The 15742-nt window shown below is 40.5% G+C and overlaps 2 protein-coding genes across 4 annotated transcripts in view; one reads left to right on the top strand and one right to left on the bottom strand.

Annotated features, from left to right (window-relative positions):
- Window positions 1-980: 980 nt before the first annotated feature.
- Window positions 981-6550, bottom strand: anks4b (ankyrin repeat and sterile alpha motif domain containing 4B). The gene is made up of 2 exons (XM_079874068.1): window positions 6284-6550; window positions 981-2394 (listed from the first exon to the last, which is right to left on the bottom strand). The coding sequence occupies exons 1-2, from the start codon at window positions 6442-6444 to the stop codon at window positions 1287-1289; spliced, it is 1269 nt and encodes a 422-aa protein (XP_079730194.1). The 5' UTR covers window positions 6445-6550; the 3' UTR covers window positions 981-1286.
- A 2328-nt stretch (window positions 6551-8878) lies between these two features.
- The window catches only part of slc25a17l (solute carrier family 25 member 17-like), a 33256-nt gene continuing 26392 nt past the window's right edge, over window positions 8879-15742 (top strand). For all 3 annotated transcript variants that reach the window (XR_013821511.1, XR_013821512.1, XM_079874130.1), the window contains exons 1-8: window positions 8879-9110; window positions 9226-9286; window positions 10156-10222; window positions 12448-12596; window positions 13559-13675; window positions 14840-14985; window positions 15060-15155; window positions 15583-15665. Coding sequence is in view for 1 of the 3 variants with exons in the window: in XM_079874130.1 (XP_079730256.1) it covers window positions 9039-9110; window positions 9226-9286; window positions 10156-10222; window positions 12448-12596; window positions 13559-13675; window positions 14840-14985; window positions 15060-15155; window positions 15583-15665 (791 nt within the window). In the remaining 2 variants the exon portion in view is untranslated. The remainder of the gene's footprint in view (window positions 9111-9225; window positions 9287-10155; window positions 10223-12447; window positions 12597-13558; window positions 13676-14839; window positions 14986-15059; window positions 15156-15582; window positions 15666-15742) is intronic.

Here is a 15742-nt window from a genome sequence, read left to right as displayed (position 1 = left end):
AGACCTTCCTTAACATAATGCCGAAAACCCGAAGTCTCTAGGTGGTCTGGTTGAGGAGTAGATAGAAGTGCAAGATTGGTGCGCACAGACAGAACAGAAATCATGAGTTAACAATCGCAATTTTGTCCGGTGGAAAATTGCGTTAAAAAGAAATCTTATTTTGTTTTCCACAGAAGAAAGTCATACAGGCTTGGAACGGCTGCTAAACTGTTAACTAACTACTGGATAAATCTTTAACTACACTTGCACTACACTACACAGTCATTACATGCCATATCATCTCATCTCGGAGTTGGAGTTCGAACGGAGTTGGACCTTTTCTTTGTTTTCGCTAGCATTTGCAGGCTGCTCAGGAAGCGTTACACTGGCATTTTTCAGCTCAGGAGATGAAAGAAGATGATGTGAAGAACCTGAAAAAGGAGAACTGCAGCCTAAAACCCGAGGAGACGCTCCAGCAAGAGCCTGTTGAAGATCGCAGCGGAAGAAGCAGCTGCGTCAGTGCAGGGGACCGTGCCAGGTTTTTCTCTTTACATTTATCTGAAACAGTCCAAACACACAGTGCACAAACCCACCAGAAACTGCTCATATGAATGAAAAAAAAAAGTCTGTCGTTTCTGATGTCTATATCAAACCTCTGTGGAAGCTGTCGACGCCAGTGCAATGGAAAAGAAGTTCAGGAGGAAAAGAAAGTATGCATTATTGTGGATGTATTTAAAGATCAACAGCATACTTGATGTATTTTCAACTAATTGTTTCATTCATCGTCTTCTTGAAGGACCTGTGGCTGCTTCTCATGGTTATGGAGCTGCAGACGTTAGTTCCTTCATCTCAAATGCATTATCTGAGATGAAGTTACTGATAAAATGATAAATTACAATGCTATAATATTCTATATAACGTCTCTAATTACAGGATGTGTTTGGTAATTCCTATAGATGGATAAATGGGTGGATGGACGGACAGACAGACAGAACATCTTTAGAAAAGAACAGTGTTATATTTATTTAGAGATGTGTTCTTTTTTCCAGAGATGAAAAAGCAGCAGAAATCAACATATTCTTCGCAAAAAAGGGTCGATTCTCAAAAAACCCATAGCTGAAGTCGAATGTGTGAGATTAAACTTATTGTACTACATGAAGGACATTTTAACTGGTGTGTATTAATGTGTAAAATCATTGAAATCACAGAAGGTCAGCTATGAAATAACACCTACATGATGGTAAAGTAGTGTCAGCTGAGAGAAACTGTAAGTGTCTGTGTACAGCAGAACTGAGTGCAACACGTTATTAAAGGAAGGTGTCCTTCATAACGCCAGGCTGCTCCAGCACGACTTTCCTGCGAGTCGACGCTTCCAGGATCTTTTTGCGTGGCCCCAGCTGGATGCGGATGCCTTTGAGATCATCATCTGAGCAGAGCATCAAGGCTTCAAGATCCAAGTGTTCACGGGTGAACACAGGACCAAAATCCAACAGGCCGATCGACGCCAAGAACGAATCCAAGTGTGAGGTCTCCTCTTCCTCATCCAGACCAATCTCCTCTTGGTTCCAAGGCAGCTCTGAATCCTCGTCCAATCCCTCCACTCCTTCATCCACAGATTCCAACAACTGTTGACGGACGAGGAACCCAAGGTCTTCTGTATTACCAATGGGGAGGTCTTCAGGGTCCATGGCCATTTCCATGGAGAAGTTCCTACGGAACACCATTTTCCCAAGACCAGGCCTCTCAAAAATAGACTTCACCTGACTGGCTCCCTCGTCGTCCGATCCTCGCTCGGCATCGTCATCATCATCCTGAATTTCATCCTGCTCATTGAAGACGTCAACAAAACCAGGTTTCTCTTGCAAGCCGCTGTCTTGTTTGACAAAAATGACATTGCCGTCCCCTTGTCTGCTCACTGTCCCTTTGTCCTTCTTCCCAAATTTGCGCTGGAGGGTTCCCTTGATCGTCGAACTGACCGATCCATTGGTGTCTGCGGCAATGAGTTTGGAGAACTGATCGTCGTTCACGCTGCTCAAGGTACCCGTGCTGGAAAAGGAATTTCCCTCCGAGGCCGAGCTGCCACGGGACATCTTGTCCATCTTACTCTGATGTCTCTTCTTTACCCGTTCGCACTGCTTCACTCTGCGCTCGGCATCTTTAGTGGCCTGATCTTTCAGACGCGCTACTCTTTTGGCGTTCTGGCCTGTCTGTTGGGCGGCCGCGGTGTCCAGGAATCGGACGCAGTCCATATGGTCTCGAGAGGCAGCCACGTCCATGGGAGTGTGGAAATCATTGTCCAGAGCGAAGAGGTTGGCTCCAAAGTTCACTAAGAAGCTGACGATCTGCATGTGTCCGTTTGCAGAGGCGTGATGCAAAGGCGTGTTCCCCCAGATGTCACTTTTGTTCGGATCCCCCCTACAAGACAGAAAATAATGAACAATCATTTTAGCTTATAATGAATGGTGCTTGCAACACTATTTCTATATCTCATACATAGGGTTAAGGGTTTCCCAGACAGCAACATAGTGTCGGCCCAGATCCGGCCCACATCTGGTAAACATGGATTCAACATTTACCAGATGTGGCCCGATCTGGGCCGACACTATGTTGCTGTCTGGGTTGTCCGTGTGCTTGTACTATGGACATTAATAGCACCTCAAATCATGCTGCTTGTTTAAAAGAGGTGCGGTTAGTTTCCTAAATTATGTGGCAGCGATGGATGGGAAATTCCCATTACACTGAAAGAGGGACTTGAGCCATATCTAAAGAATATCATGGAGACTTGGGGATGGGCTCTTTAGACTTAGACTATTAAGAAACCACAGAGAACCACCTAGAAACCAACTAGCAGTGCCTCAGCATCCACCCAGCAGTAATGAAGTGCTTGTGACCGGACTCAGTCCATCTCGAGTCTATATTCTAATGGTCTTGGTTTTGTAATGGATTTTGTCTTGAGTACTTCAACACTACGCATATGTTTTGTGATCTGTACCGACTCACGCATATGATCCAACAAAACCAGGCTTTATTCACTCCAAAGGAAAGCATATTTACACTGACTGCTGCATTGCTGGTCACCAGCATAAGGTAGGCTTTGCATGATGTGGACCAGCTACACCAGTTCAGTTTTCCTTGAGAACAGCATGATTATGCTGGTCCACCAGCTAGACTAAACCAGCCTGGACCAACATGGAATTAATCCTGGTTTATGCGGGATTTTTCAGCAGGGGAATTGGACTCAATCCACTTCTCCCAGACAGCAGCGTAGTGGCAGCCCAGATCCGGGCCACGTCTGGTAAATGTGGATTCAACGCATGCCAGACGTGGGCCGGAGCACTATGTTGCTGTCTGGGTCTAGTCGCAGTCTTGACTCGGACTCAACCAACTGGACTCAGACTTGAATGAGCTGGTCTCAACTACAACAATCTAGAAGTTAGCAAACGCTCAGCAATGTTCAGAATTCATCCACAGCACTCTAGTATCATGAAAATGTAGCTTGTAATTCAAGACGAGGGAATAAAGACCCGTTCACACCAAGGACGATAGCTTAAGTGTTCTAATTCTATGAGAATAGGGAAGTCCACACCACAGCTATAATAATAACGGCACAGAGGAACAATATAGTTGGAACAACACTCACAGAATGATTTTTTTTTTTTTTACAGCCGATGAACGATACAAATATTGACAGCCAATCAGAATCCATCCTGCTTGAAAGAGACTGCATATCTGCTGCCTGTTTATAGTAATCAGTGGTATCGTCCATTGGTGTGGACGCTAATATAGTTATAGTCATTGTTCTTCGTCTGAACAGGCCTTAAAGGGAACTTAATATGCTTTTTCCTTTTAGTGTTTAATATAGCTGTTTGTAAACAATCAACAGTTACAAGGTACAAAGTCCACTGCAGGTGCCTAAAATGCCTCAATTGTAGTCCTGCCATTTCCATGGCTAAGCCATGTCACCAAAACTGTTGGGTAAATGATTTTGCTATGACTAGGAGCTCTCATTATCTCATTATCAGACTTTAGCTCAAATTTGTTTGACAATACAGATGTCATGTTCCCATAGATATAATACTGTTTGCAACTGCTCACGAATCCTCAGAAGCTGAAAATCGATTATGGTAAAGCTGCATTATATTTCTCACACAAGCTAGACCAATCACTACAGATTTGGCCAGCTGACCAATCAGAGAAGACTGTGTTTAGGAAGGCGGGCCTTTAAGAGAAAGGAGTTACTACTATTTCTGCCATAGAAAGTTATGGTAAAAGTAGTACGAGTAGTATACTAGTATGCCGTTCCGAATTCAGCAAGAGTTTCAGACAGAGAGTGAAAAGAGGCAATGCACAGTATGTCTTTTGAACTTTAAATCATGTAAATGTATGCATTTTCTCCAAAAATATAATTATAAACATGTAAATGAGCACTTTAAGCACTTTAAATGAGCACTTTAAGACAAATTAGATCAAGCAACAGCAAAATAACTACAATCTTTGGCACCTCTCAGACTCATTTGTCCCCAGCAGCAGCAATTAAAATTCCACCCTCACATATTTTCTTGTAACTCATAAGATGCTTGATGTTAAATCCACCCAAAGAGTTAATATGTAACCGGCTGTAAAATGAAAGTCCAACAGGTCCAACCATAAAATCTCTGATTACAATATCTACAAGAGCTTATCTCACTGAGCACCATCTGTTCATCAGCAGATGAGGCATACAGAACACGGCACAGGTTGTTAAAAGTATCATTAAAAAGAAAGAGAGAGACATAACTTTTAGACTATCTCTGAACATCCAGACCCAGAAACACCTCTCACTGGCTTAGTATTGATCACACAGCACATTTAGAAAGGTGCTTGTATACAGTTTAAGGGCCAACCATGGCAATCAGTGCTCTTTGAGTGAGATCGGCCCCAATGCTGCACTGAATAAATAAACTCTACCCTGAGCTAATGCTCCATAAACCCTGGAAGGATGAAGAGGCCTTTTGTTCCAGATTTGCATAACTAATTTGGCTGATTAAACTCTTGGCTTCAACTCTGGGAATTTTACAAACGATGTACGCAGCAGATCATGCGAGAAAGAAAGTCAGAGGAGGACACAGAGCTATACCCAGAGAGAAACTAAATAAATAGTGTAATTCTAATAAGCTTTCCTTTTTATCATGCTGAGTATTTCAGTGGAAGGCTATTATATTGATGACGGCAGTTTATATGATTTGCTCTAGCTGAGAGTGATGACTGATTTTCTCATAAAGCAAAAAGACTCTAAGGGAACCGCCCAAAGGTCATAAAGCTGGTTAAATCCGGGGGAATATGTAATGTTTAATAACCCCTTGTGAAAAAGAAGCACACTTTAGCATACTTTTTTTTTAAAAGAGTACTTATTACGGAAATAATATAATTTAAAAGAATATACTTAAGTGTGAAATGAATGTAATGTTTCTAGACACTTTATTGCATGTTGCAATTCAATTGGAATGTATTACAGTTTAAATTTATATTAAATGCAATTTAAAATTGAAATGCTTTTTGACCCACTTAAGTACATCTTTATATGTAATTTCACAATTACTTCTGTTGTCTTTGAAATATGGTTAAAGTTACTGCTGAATGCACTGACAAGCATTTATAATCAACTAAAATACACTTTAATGTCATTTCTGTTGAAACTTGTATGTCATGTAATAAGAACATTTAAAATAAATTAATTTTAAATGTGATATTGAATACTACAGTCTTAATTATAATCAAGTACTTCACACGTGCTTTGTTAGTCAACACATCAAATGTACTTTACAGTAAAACGTTTGAATTGGACAATATTGCAAAGTGCACTTTTTAAAAGTATACTTAAGTGTGTTAAGAAACAGTCATGAAAGTGTCTCTCTTTAAGGGCACTTAAGTGGCCTTTTGTTTCATTAATATTATATTATGTACAAACTTACAGTTTTTAAAAATAATATATACTTTTAAGATATTAAGGACACTACAAGTGCACATTCAATACAATTAAGCACACTTAGTTTTCACAAGTGTAATAATAAAAAGTCCTAGATTACAAAATGATTGCTTATATAGTAATAGATTGTTTGCTATGTAACATGGATATCTATGGCCTTCAATGATTAAATACAGTTGTAAGACAAACAAAGCAAGGTAACTACCATTGTAAAACTGTAACTTAAGATTAAGATGAAAGCTCAATGTATAGATTTGATCAAATGTTTAAACCTAGCCATCGGTACACTGAACATGCTCAGTATGCTGTAGATAAGTTTTGTGTGTTTTCTGAGCTCACCCTCTGCTGCATATCAGCTGAAGAGCTTCGATGTGTCCGTGGTAAGCGGCCCAGAGAGTGGGTGTCATGCCGTCCTCATCCGGGGTGTTCAGGTCTTTTCTTGTGGCTTCTTTCAGTAGCTCCAAATAGCCATCAATGGCTGCTTTGTGATATCGTGACATGGCTGTAATAACTGTCTCTCTTCTTTAGCAAGTAAACTGTATTTCATGAAGTGTTACAGGAGCATCATTGCAGACTCCTCTCGCGTGCTCTGTCTCTGTGTCTGAGGGAGGAGAAACTCTGGACACGACTCCAATGTCACTGTCATAAACTAAAGTCCAGGCTGAGCTGGAAACGTTTACCAGTCACACACCATCAGTGATATAAATATGGACAACTGTTTTATTGTTATAGTTTTCATTTGATCATTTTAAATGTCAATATCTTAAGAATGTCATGACATGATTTTAGAAGTCAAGAAAGTTATTTCTATTTTATTTTTTTCAATCGAGCAGATGTCATTGTCAACGTCAACTAGTTTACAACTAAGTTTTTCGTTTGTACTGCAACTATACTGCAAGTGAACTGAGGTATACTGATAGTTTACTAGTACTTGTAGCAGCAGTTTATGAAAGTACACTTTGGAGTATTGTCATGTGTCAGTGCTTGTTTGGATTTTCAGTTTGTGTTTTGATTTGTTCCTGGTTTCCTTTGTTCTTTTCCCGCCACTCCTTCGTTTCCATGGTTACAGTCATTATCAGTTCAGTTGTATCACCTGTTTAGTCATCATCGTCATCTGTATCACCTGTGTTCTATTAATCAGTGTCACCTGTGTTTGTATTTAAGTTCCGTCTGTTCAGTCAGTCTTTGTCTGATCTCAGTTATATTTAGTGTGTGTTGCTTCCTGTTCTGCTGTCCTGTTTAATTGCCAATAAACCTTTGTTTTGGAATTATATCCTCGTCTCCGTCTGCCTTCCTGCAACCACCCGTGACAGAAGATCGGACCAGCCCATATTGACGGCCACCGACCTCCCAAACACCGATGGACTGAACTGGAGGGAAGCCACTAGCAGGTGTTTGGTGAGCGTCGCGTCGCGTCCCAAACCAGAGTCCAGACTTCGAGTCTCGTCCCGTCGAGACAACCCTTATAGAGCTTCTTCACATCATGCCTGTCGAGCCCTTGGCAAAGATGGCCACCGCCTGAGAACCGCCCCAAGACCTGTATCTGTCCCCGAGCTCCCAGCCAGCCTCCCGCTCCCACCTCCTCCCATCATAATCTCCTCATCCATGCCTCCGCTGCTTCCTATCAGCCCCTCAGCTCACCTTTGGAGACCAGGACTCCACCTCGGCCCGTCGATCCATTAACTCTACCTTGGCTCCCTCATCTCCACCATGGCCCATCAGTCCACCAGCTCCGCCGGACTCCCTCATCCCACCGGCTCTGCCTTGGTCGTTCGTTGGCCTGCCCTCGCCTGGGGACTACACTCCTCTGGCTTCGCCTTGTCCCTTCGTCCCTCTGGCTCCGTTGGGCTCCTCACTCCCTCCAGCTCCACCTTGGTCCTCTGTCGCTCCGGCTCTACTGCGGCCTGTTCAGTCAGTCTTTGTCCGATCTCAGTTATGTTTAGAGTGTTGCTTCCTGTTCTGCCGTCCTGTGTTTAATTACCAATAAACCTTCGTTTTGGAATTATATCCTCATTCCGTCTGCTGTCCTGCAACCACCCGTGACAAGTATACTCTCAGTAAACTACTAGTAGTTTTATACTTAAAGTATACTTGTAAGTTTTCTTTAAGTGAACTTAACATCATACATAGTTTACAGTTTACATATTATTTGTGCACTTTATGTATACTATTATGTTCCTATTTAGGTATTAATTTTTATACTTGAAATATACCTTTAACTGTACTTTAAGTTGATTTTACGTAAATTCCTATGGACACTACCAGTGGACTACACAAACATTCACATACTCCGTATGTAAAAGTAGGCTATGTGGGTGAAAGTATTTAAAAGGCTACTCAATCAAAAGTGTAAACCCAACTACAAGATCAAAAGATTGAGTACAAGACCAAACATACTTTTCTGTCAGTTTAAGTTAAGTATAGCCTACTAACTATATTTCTGTGAAGTAGCAACATAAAAAGTAGGGTTACACTTTATTTTAAGATGATGTAGTTACATTGTTACTCATAAGTATTGAGTAACATTAACTACATGTAGGGCCTACTTACTTACGGTTAGGGTTTGGTTCAGGGTTAGTTACTTAACGTGTAGTAGGCAGATATCACCTTAAAATAGTGTTACCAAGAGTAGACTGAACGTATACTTATTTTTAGATTAAAAGTATAATAATGGCACACTTGATTAAACTTCTTTTTGCGTGAGGTTTACCTAAACCTTTGAATGGTAGTGTATCACGATTTCCACACAGATATAGTTAGTGAGAATAAGAGACTGAAAACATCAGCTGTGGTTCCAATAATTTCTAAAATAATAATAGTCCTAAATAATAATACCGTAATATTGAGGTGTGAATATTGTCCAGGAAGGCGGATTCTGATTTCCGGGCCACAGTGCACCACCTTCGCTCGGGGCGCTAAAGAGCAGCGGGATCCAGAAGGATCCGCCACAGAAGCGAGCGAGTGTTTCGAACGCGGAAGTCGAACGTGATTCTGCCGTGATTGCACCCGACAATGAATATGAGTTATTAGATATGACTGTCAGCTAATTTACATAAAGCCACGATTTTTGGACTGAAGAGAGAGTAAAGGCGAGATGTCAGACAGCAGCAGATCAGTCGCCCTGCTGTCGTACGAGACACTTGTGCATGCGGTGGCAGGTGCAATGGTGAGACAACACCACACTGACAACTGTAGCTAATATTATATTAGTGTCTTTCCCAGTGATGAAATGATATCCTGAATGTGGGATGTTTGTTAAACTGTGTTTTATTGCCTTGCAGGGCAGTGTGACAGCAATGACAGTGTTTTTCCCTCTGGACACAGCCAGGATCAGACTTCAGGGTCAGTTATTCTTCTCATGCATCATTTACTCAGTGTTTCTCAGTGAAAAAATGGTATTTGATATAGTTTACTATGTAGTTTAATCATTTGTGTAACGGGGATTTTCTTTGGTTTATATATAAATATAGTAAAGTTGTAAAATCTAAAATAATCATGGACATTATGAAATTTAAAACAATGTCATGGAAATTGTTTTAGTGAATAAAAACGTCCTAGTTATACTGTGCTTTAAACTGTTTATTAAGCTAGAAATGTGTGTATAGTATTGATCTCTTGAAATCCTACTGTTTCATATTTGATACGCAAAATTCTAAGGCTCTAAATTTTCATCATTATACAAACTTTACTGAAAAACCTGTTGTACAATCTACCACAAGCCTTCTGTCGTCTAATCGATCGTTTATAATGTTTTAGCAAGTAAAAAACGTTTTAGTGTAATTGTATTAAACATCCACCTTCAGCTCATGGTTTACACGTCTTTCGGCTGTGGACTCTTTACTGATTTTTATAAAGTAAACGCCAGAATAACTCTTATGTTGTTAATATTTCAAGATGAACACTCACTGTAACTGAAGAAACATAGCTTTACTTGATTATTCATACTTCATTTTGTAGAAAAAAACATGTTAAAATATGATCTATCAGGCTTTTGAGGAAGGTTTATTTGTTCATCACTCAGTCTTCATTGTATTATGTTTCATGTTTTAAAACTACAGAGCTTTGATCATAAAACTAAGCATTAAATATCACTTTACTAAGATTGAGAGATATAGTGACAACTGATTTTTAAGTATAAATGTTGCACGTGTCTCACCCTCTCAATAATGAAAAGGCATGAAGAATGATTAAACATCTGTCGTTGGTTTCAGTGGATGAGAACCGGAAGTCCCAGTCCACCCCCATTATCCTGGCTGAGATCGCGAAGGAGGAAGGCATGTGAGTTACTGTGTGTTCAGTGTTCGCAGCGGATCATGACCTCTTGACACAGTGCTGAGAGAGAACATTTAAAACATATGCTGTGTTCAAAACCACTGGCTCAGTCACTTATTCACTTTATTCATTAAATTGCAAATGCCCCACATTGTATCTTGTTAAAAAGAGGGTGTGAGTGAGAATGAAGGAACTCGTGAACATTTGTAGACACTAATGCTCAATTTGTTACATACACCCTTTTAAAGGTGCAGCAAGTGATTTCTGAGAAACGCTGGAGAGAGAGAGAGTGAGCCAATCAGCAGTAGGGGGCGTGTCCACTTATAATGGGTAGGAGAGAGAGATTGAGCCAATCAGCAGTAGGGGGTGTGTCCACTCATAATGGGTAGGAGAGAGAGTGAGCCAATCAGCAGTAGGGGGCGTGTCCAGTCATGATGGGGGAGGAGAGAGAGAGTGAGCCAATCAGCAGTAGGGGGCATGTCCACTTATAATGGGTAGGAGAGAGAGATTGAGCCAATCAGCAGTAGGGGGTGTGTCCAGTCATGATGGGGGAGGAGAGAGAGAGTGAGCCAATCAGCAGTAGGGGGCGTGTCCACTCATAATGGGTAGGAGAGAGAGATTGAGCCAATCAGCAGTAGGGGGTGTGTCCACTCATAATGGGTAGGAGAGAGAGTGAGCCAATAAGCAGTAGGGGGCGTGTCCACTCATAATGGGTAGGAGAGAGAGTGAGCCAATCAGCAGTTGTGGGCGTGTCCACTCATGATGGGGGAGGAGAGAGAGAGTGAGCCAATCAGCAGTAGTGGGCGTATCCTCTCATGATGGGGGAGGAGAGGGAGAGAGTGAGCCAATCAGCAGTTGTGGGCGTGTCCACTCATGATGGGGAGGAGAGAGAGTGAGCCAATCAGCAGTTGTGGGCGTGTCCACTTATAATGGGTAGGAGAGAGAGAGTGAGCCAATCAGCAGTAGGGGGTGTGTCCACTTATAATGGGTAGGAGAGAGAGATTGAGCCAATCAGCAGTAGGGGGTGTGTCCACTCATAATGGGTAGGAGAGAGAGTGAGCCAATCAGCAGTAGGGGGCGTGTCCACTCATAATGGGTAGGAGAGAGAGTGAGCCAATCAGCAGTTGTGGGCGTGTCCACTCATGATGGGGGAGGAGAGAGAGAGTGAGCCAATCAGCAGTAGTGGGCGTATCCTCTCATGATGGGGGAGGAGAGAGAGAGAGTGAGCCAATCAGCAGTTGTGGGCGTGTCCACTCATGATGGGGAGGAGAGAGAGTGAGCCAATCAGCAGTTGTGGGCGTGTCCACTTATAATGGGTAGGAGAGAGAGAGTGAGCCAATCAGCAGTAGGGGGTGTGTCCACTCATAATGGGTAGGGGAGAGAGTGAGCCAATCAGCAGTAGGGGGCGTGTCCAGTCATGATGGGGGAGGAGAGAGAGAGTGAGCCAATCAGCTGTAGGGGGCGTGTCCACTAATGATGGGAGAGGAGAGAGAGTGAGCCAATCAGCAGTTGTGGGCGTGTCCACTCATAGAAAGAGACTGTAGAAAGAGAGATGGCTGAGAGACATTACAAAAGAGAAAAGCTCAGAGGAATATCACTGGAGAAAAAAAGGATTAAGATCAGACAAGAGCTTTAGGACCCGCATTAATATTAGAAAAGCTTTCCAGCGCTGGAGAGACGCAAGCGGGAAGGCCTGAAAACAGGCGCCGGTGTTGTGTTGTTTCTGCTCCATACGTGAGTAACATTGGCTTGCTGTGTTTTACAGAACCAAGATATGCTGTTGTTGTCATGTGAGCTCTAGTAACAGGACAGTTTTGAGTGTCATTGTTTGTCTGGGGCTGGTGGCGACTAACTACCAACTCCTGCTTGAATAAACGCTTGTGTACTGTATGTTCATTTTTTGTGCTTCCTTGCTGTTCGTTCGCCATCTTCGCTTTGCTTTTCGATTGTTTTACTCAGTTTTAGCTAGATAAAGAGACATCCACTCCTGCATTGTGTGTTCATGCTGTTTTGGGGGCGGGGCAATGAAGGGAGGGGTGTGTTTATTTGGGCTGATTTCACATATCAACAGTGTTCCTCAGAAATCGCTCACTGCACCGTTAAACCACATATGAACGTCTTTAGAATTAGGTTTAGGAAAAAAACAAAACAAAAGTCCATTTCAAGTGGTCAGACTTTGAGTTGGATATGCCAGGCTGCTTATTTCAAGATGTCATTTCATCGTGTTGCAGACTGTCTCTGTATCGAGGCTGGTTTCCGGTCATTTCTAGCCTGTGCTGCTCTAACTTTGTCTACTTCTACACATTCAACACCCTGAAGAGAGTGATGGTCTCGGACCGGCCCAAGCCTGCCACAGATTTGCTCATGGGCTTCATATCAGGTACTTAAATGTTGTGCTGAACCCTCTCCAGTCTCCACAGTCGATCTCTTTATCTCAGTTTCACAGTGTTTCTCTCTCACCACCATGTTTCTTTTGTTATTACTGGGGTGTTCTGCGTGATTATCAGAGATAGCAAAGGCTGGGATTCAATTAAATAAATAAATGAGCTGCGTATTTCAGAGTAAAAGTCCCCCTGCGGTTATCTGTCAAAATAAAGGTTTGATGGTTTACTGCTGGAAAATTATTAAAGACATAAATATTAGTAGTATAATTTTCCAGTTGGAATCACTGTTGTTATTGTTAACTAAAACATTTCTGTTAAATGCAATAAAGCCGAAGTGATTTAAAATATAAATATTAGTTGAAAATCGGAAAACGAAAATTAGAAATGTTGCCTGCCTTGGCAATAAACTAAGTTTAAGCTGAAGCACTAAATGTACAATCTAGAAATAAATAGAAACTAAAACTGAAATAAAAATGAATTAAACCTAGATAGCAATATTTGAAACTATTTCAGTATTTGAAAATGAAACTAAAAATTCACATGAAAACCAAAAATATAAAAATACAAGCTATTTAAAATGTTCATAAAAACTGTTGTGATGTAAAATAAAATGATTTCATTATTTTTCTTAAATACTTTTATTTTACAATGAAATGTTCAATAGTAATATTTATTTTTATTTTATTTAGTAATTTTTATATAATAATAATAATTATCTATTATTATTATATTGCCATATTTATATATAATAATATAAAAAAATAAAAATGTTTAAATCACATTTGTAATTTTTATCAGTGTTTTTGGTTTTGTCTTGGTTGTTTCTGTGTCGTTACTTTTCAATGTTATTTTGACATTGTAAATATTAATTTACCTGTAAGCAATTAACACCTAATCAGTCATTGTTGTGTTAACGTCCACTGTTTTCTTCTTCCTGTTGTTTAATGTCGTGATTTAGGCGCTGTCAATGTGCTCCTGACGACTCCCATGTGGGTGGTGAACACACGACTGAAGCTTCAGGGGGCAAAGTTCAGGAACGAAGAGCTCCATCAGACCCACTATAAGGGCATATTTGGTCAGAACCGCTCACACACTCGTTTATCCGATGAGGTTTACACTCCAAACCAATGTTCAGTAAAGCACATTTGTTAGTTTCATGCATCTTCCTCCCAAATATAAAGCTTGATCTGATCATCTTTTGTGATATTCATGCTGCACTTATTTTTAGATCTCTAGGCTCTATGATTTCTGCAGTGTGAAAAACGCAACGAAACTGTGGGATCCAGTCAAAAAATGGATTTTACAGCATAACATGAAATGTTACAGAATTTGCCAATTTTAGATGAATAAATCAAAGGAAGGGCTGTGCAATTAATATAATGGTCACAAACACATGACCTTCATTTGCAGAGCTGCTTTCGTCTTCACGACAACCCTTCAAAATAAAAGTTCACTTGAAATTGAAGACATTGTGACAGAAATATATTAGTAATGTACAGTAAAATGTACTTCTCAAACTAATAATAATAACATTAATACAATTTATTTTATGGAATATCACACAATTTTCTCCCATGTTTTCATTTTAAAACATGGAACATTTTTATTTACAGTAAATCTCTGTTGTGCAGCGCTTTGTTTTGTCCAACAATAGTTACGTTTTTATTTGATTACAATTTAAAAGATTAATAAAAATTTTACATCCAGAACAGACATTTCAAAGGGCCTTATAAAAATGTAATAAAAAATTTGATTTAAAGTTTTAACGAATTCAATTGATTAGATAATTTGGGAAAAATTCAATGGAAGTTGGGAAAAATTTAACTTATTTAAATGGCCTAAAATGTAATTTTTGCTAAAACTTTTAATGAATTGTTGTTAAATGGTACAAGTTTAATGATTTCAATTAATTAGATATGATTTTTGATTACTAACATTTAATTTAATTATTAAAACGTAATACGGAAACATTAAAATTTGAAAAAAAAAATAATTCAACGTAATTTGGGAAAAAAAAAAAAAACGGAAGAAAGAAGTACAGGAAATGTTTGGAAGAATGGTGTGAACAAAAAATATTCAAATAATAAAACTATTAATTATCAATTTTGAGATGCGTGTCATCCAATTAGAGTCAAGAATTCAAAAACGCAGTGGTGTAAAGCAATAATATCAGTAATAAGAAAAATAGGTCTGCAATGTCACCAATAAATGGGATCATTTTGTTGCCCTCCCCTCACAGACGCCTTCTCCCAGATAATATCCAGCGAGGGAGTGGGAGCGCTGTGGAACGGGACGCTGCCGTCTCTTGTGCTGGTGTTCAACCCCGCTGTGCAGTTCATGTTCTACGAGGCCATGAAACGAAGAGCAGGACGTGGAGGCCGGAAGGTGAGGGACAGGAAAATGCCATCCTTCATTTATCAGTTTGTGAGATAACGGCAATGTTTCATGTTTCTGGGCAGATCTCATCCCTTGAGATCTTTCTCATCGGTGCCGTCGCCAAAGCTGTTGCAACGTCCGCAACGTATCCTCTGCAAACGGTCCAGGCCATCCTGAGGGTAACATCACCAATACGACTGCATTAAAGTGCTCCTATTGTGCTTTTTCAGATATTACCTTTCATGCAGTGTGTAATATTGCTGTTCGTGAACAGAAAAGGCCTGCAAAGTTTTAAAGTGTAGATAAATGGAGTTATTGTCTTCCAAAAGAAGGAAGCGATTCTGAAACGAGTCGTCAGTGATTGCAGTCTCTCTTCCCGCTGAACCTATGTAGGTTTGTAACAGATTTGCATAATGCCAGTCTATGGTCTTCATTGGCTTTAGTGGTTTTCGAGCTTGAATGCATGTAAACCTATTGTAGGAGACTCCAAAACAACTTTAGGAACTAGTGAAATAGCATGATAGGGGCACTTGATGCTGGTAGACACAGTATTACTCGTTTTAAAGCAGTCACTGTGTGTAATATGTGCCGTTGCCTCCTCTGCAGTTTGGCCAGTATAAATCAGATGGTAAAGGGGGTCTAGTGGGCAGCCTGAGGAACGTGGTGTCTCTGCTCATGGACCGGATCAAGTAAGTCAACTGTAGTTTAATGCTCAGTTTCAGGGTTAGTATAGTTAACTGAAACTAAAGCATTTCTGTTACTTCAA

The sequence above is a fragment of the Squalius cephalus genome, assembly GCF_949319135.1.
Source record: "Squalius cephalus genome assembly, chromosome: 1".
Lineage (NCBI taxonomy): Eukaryota > Metazoa > Chordata > Actinopteri > Cypriniformes > Leuciscidae > Squalius > Squalius cephalus.
This window is presented reverse-complemented; position numbering and strand designations above follow the sequence as displayed.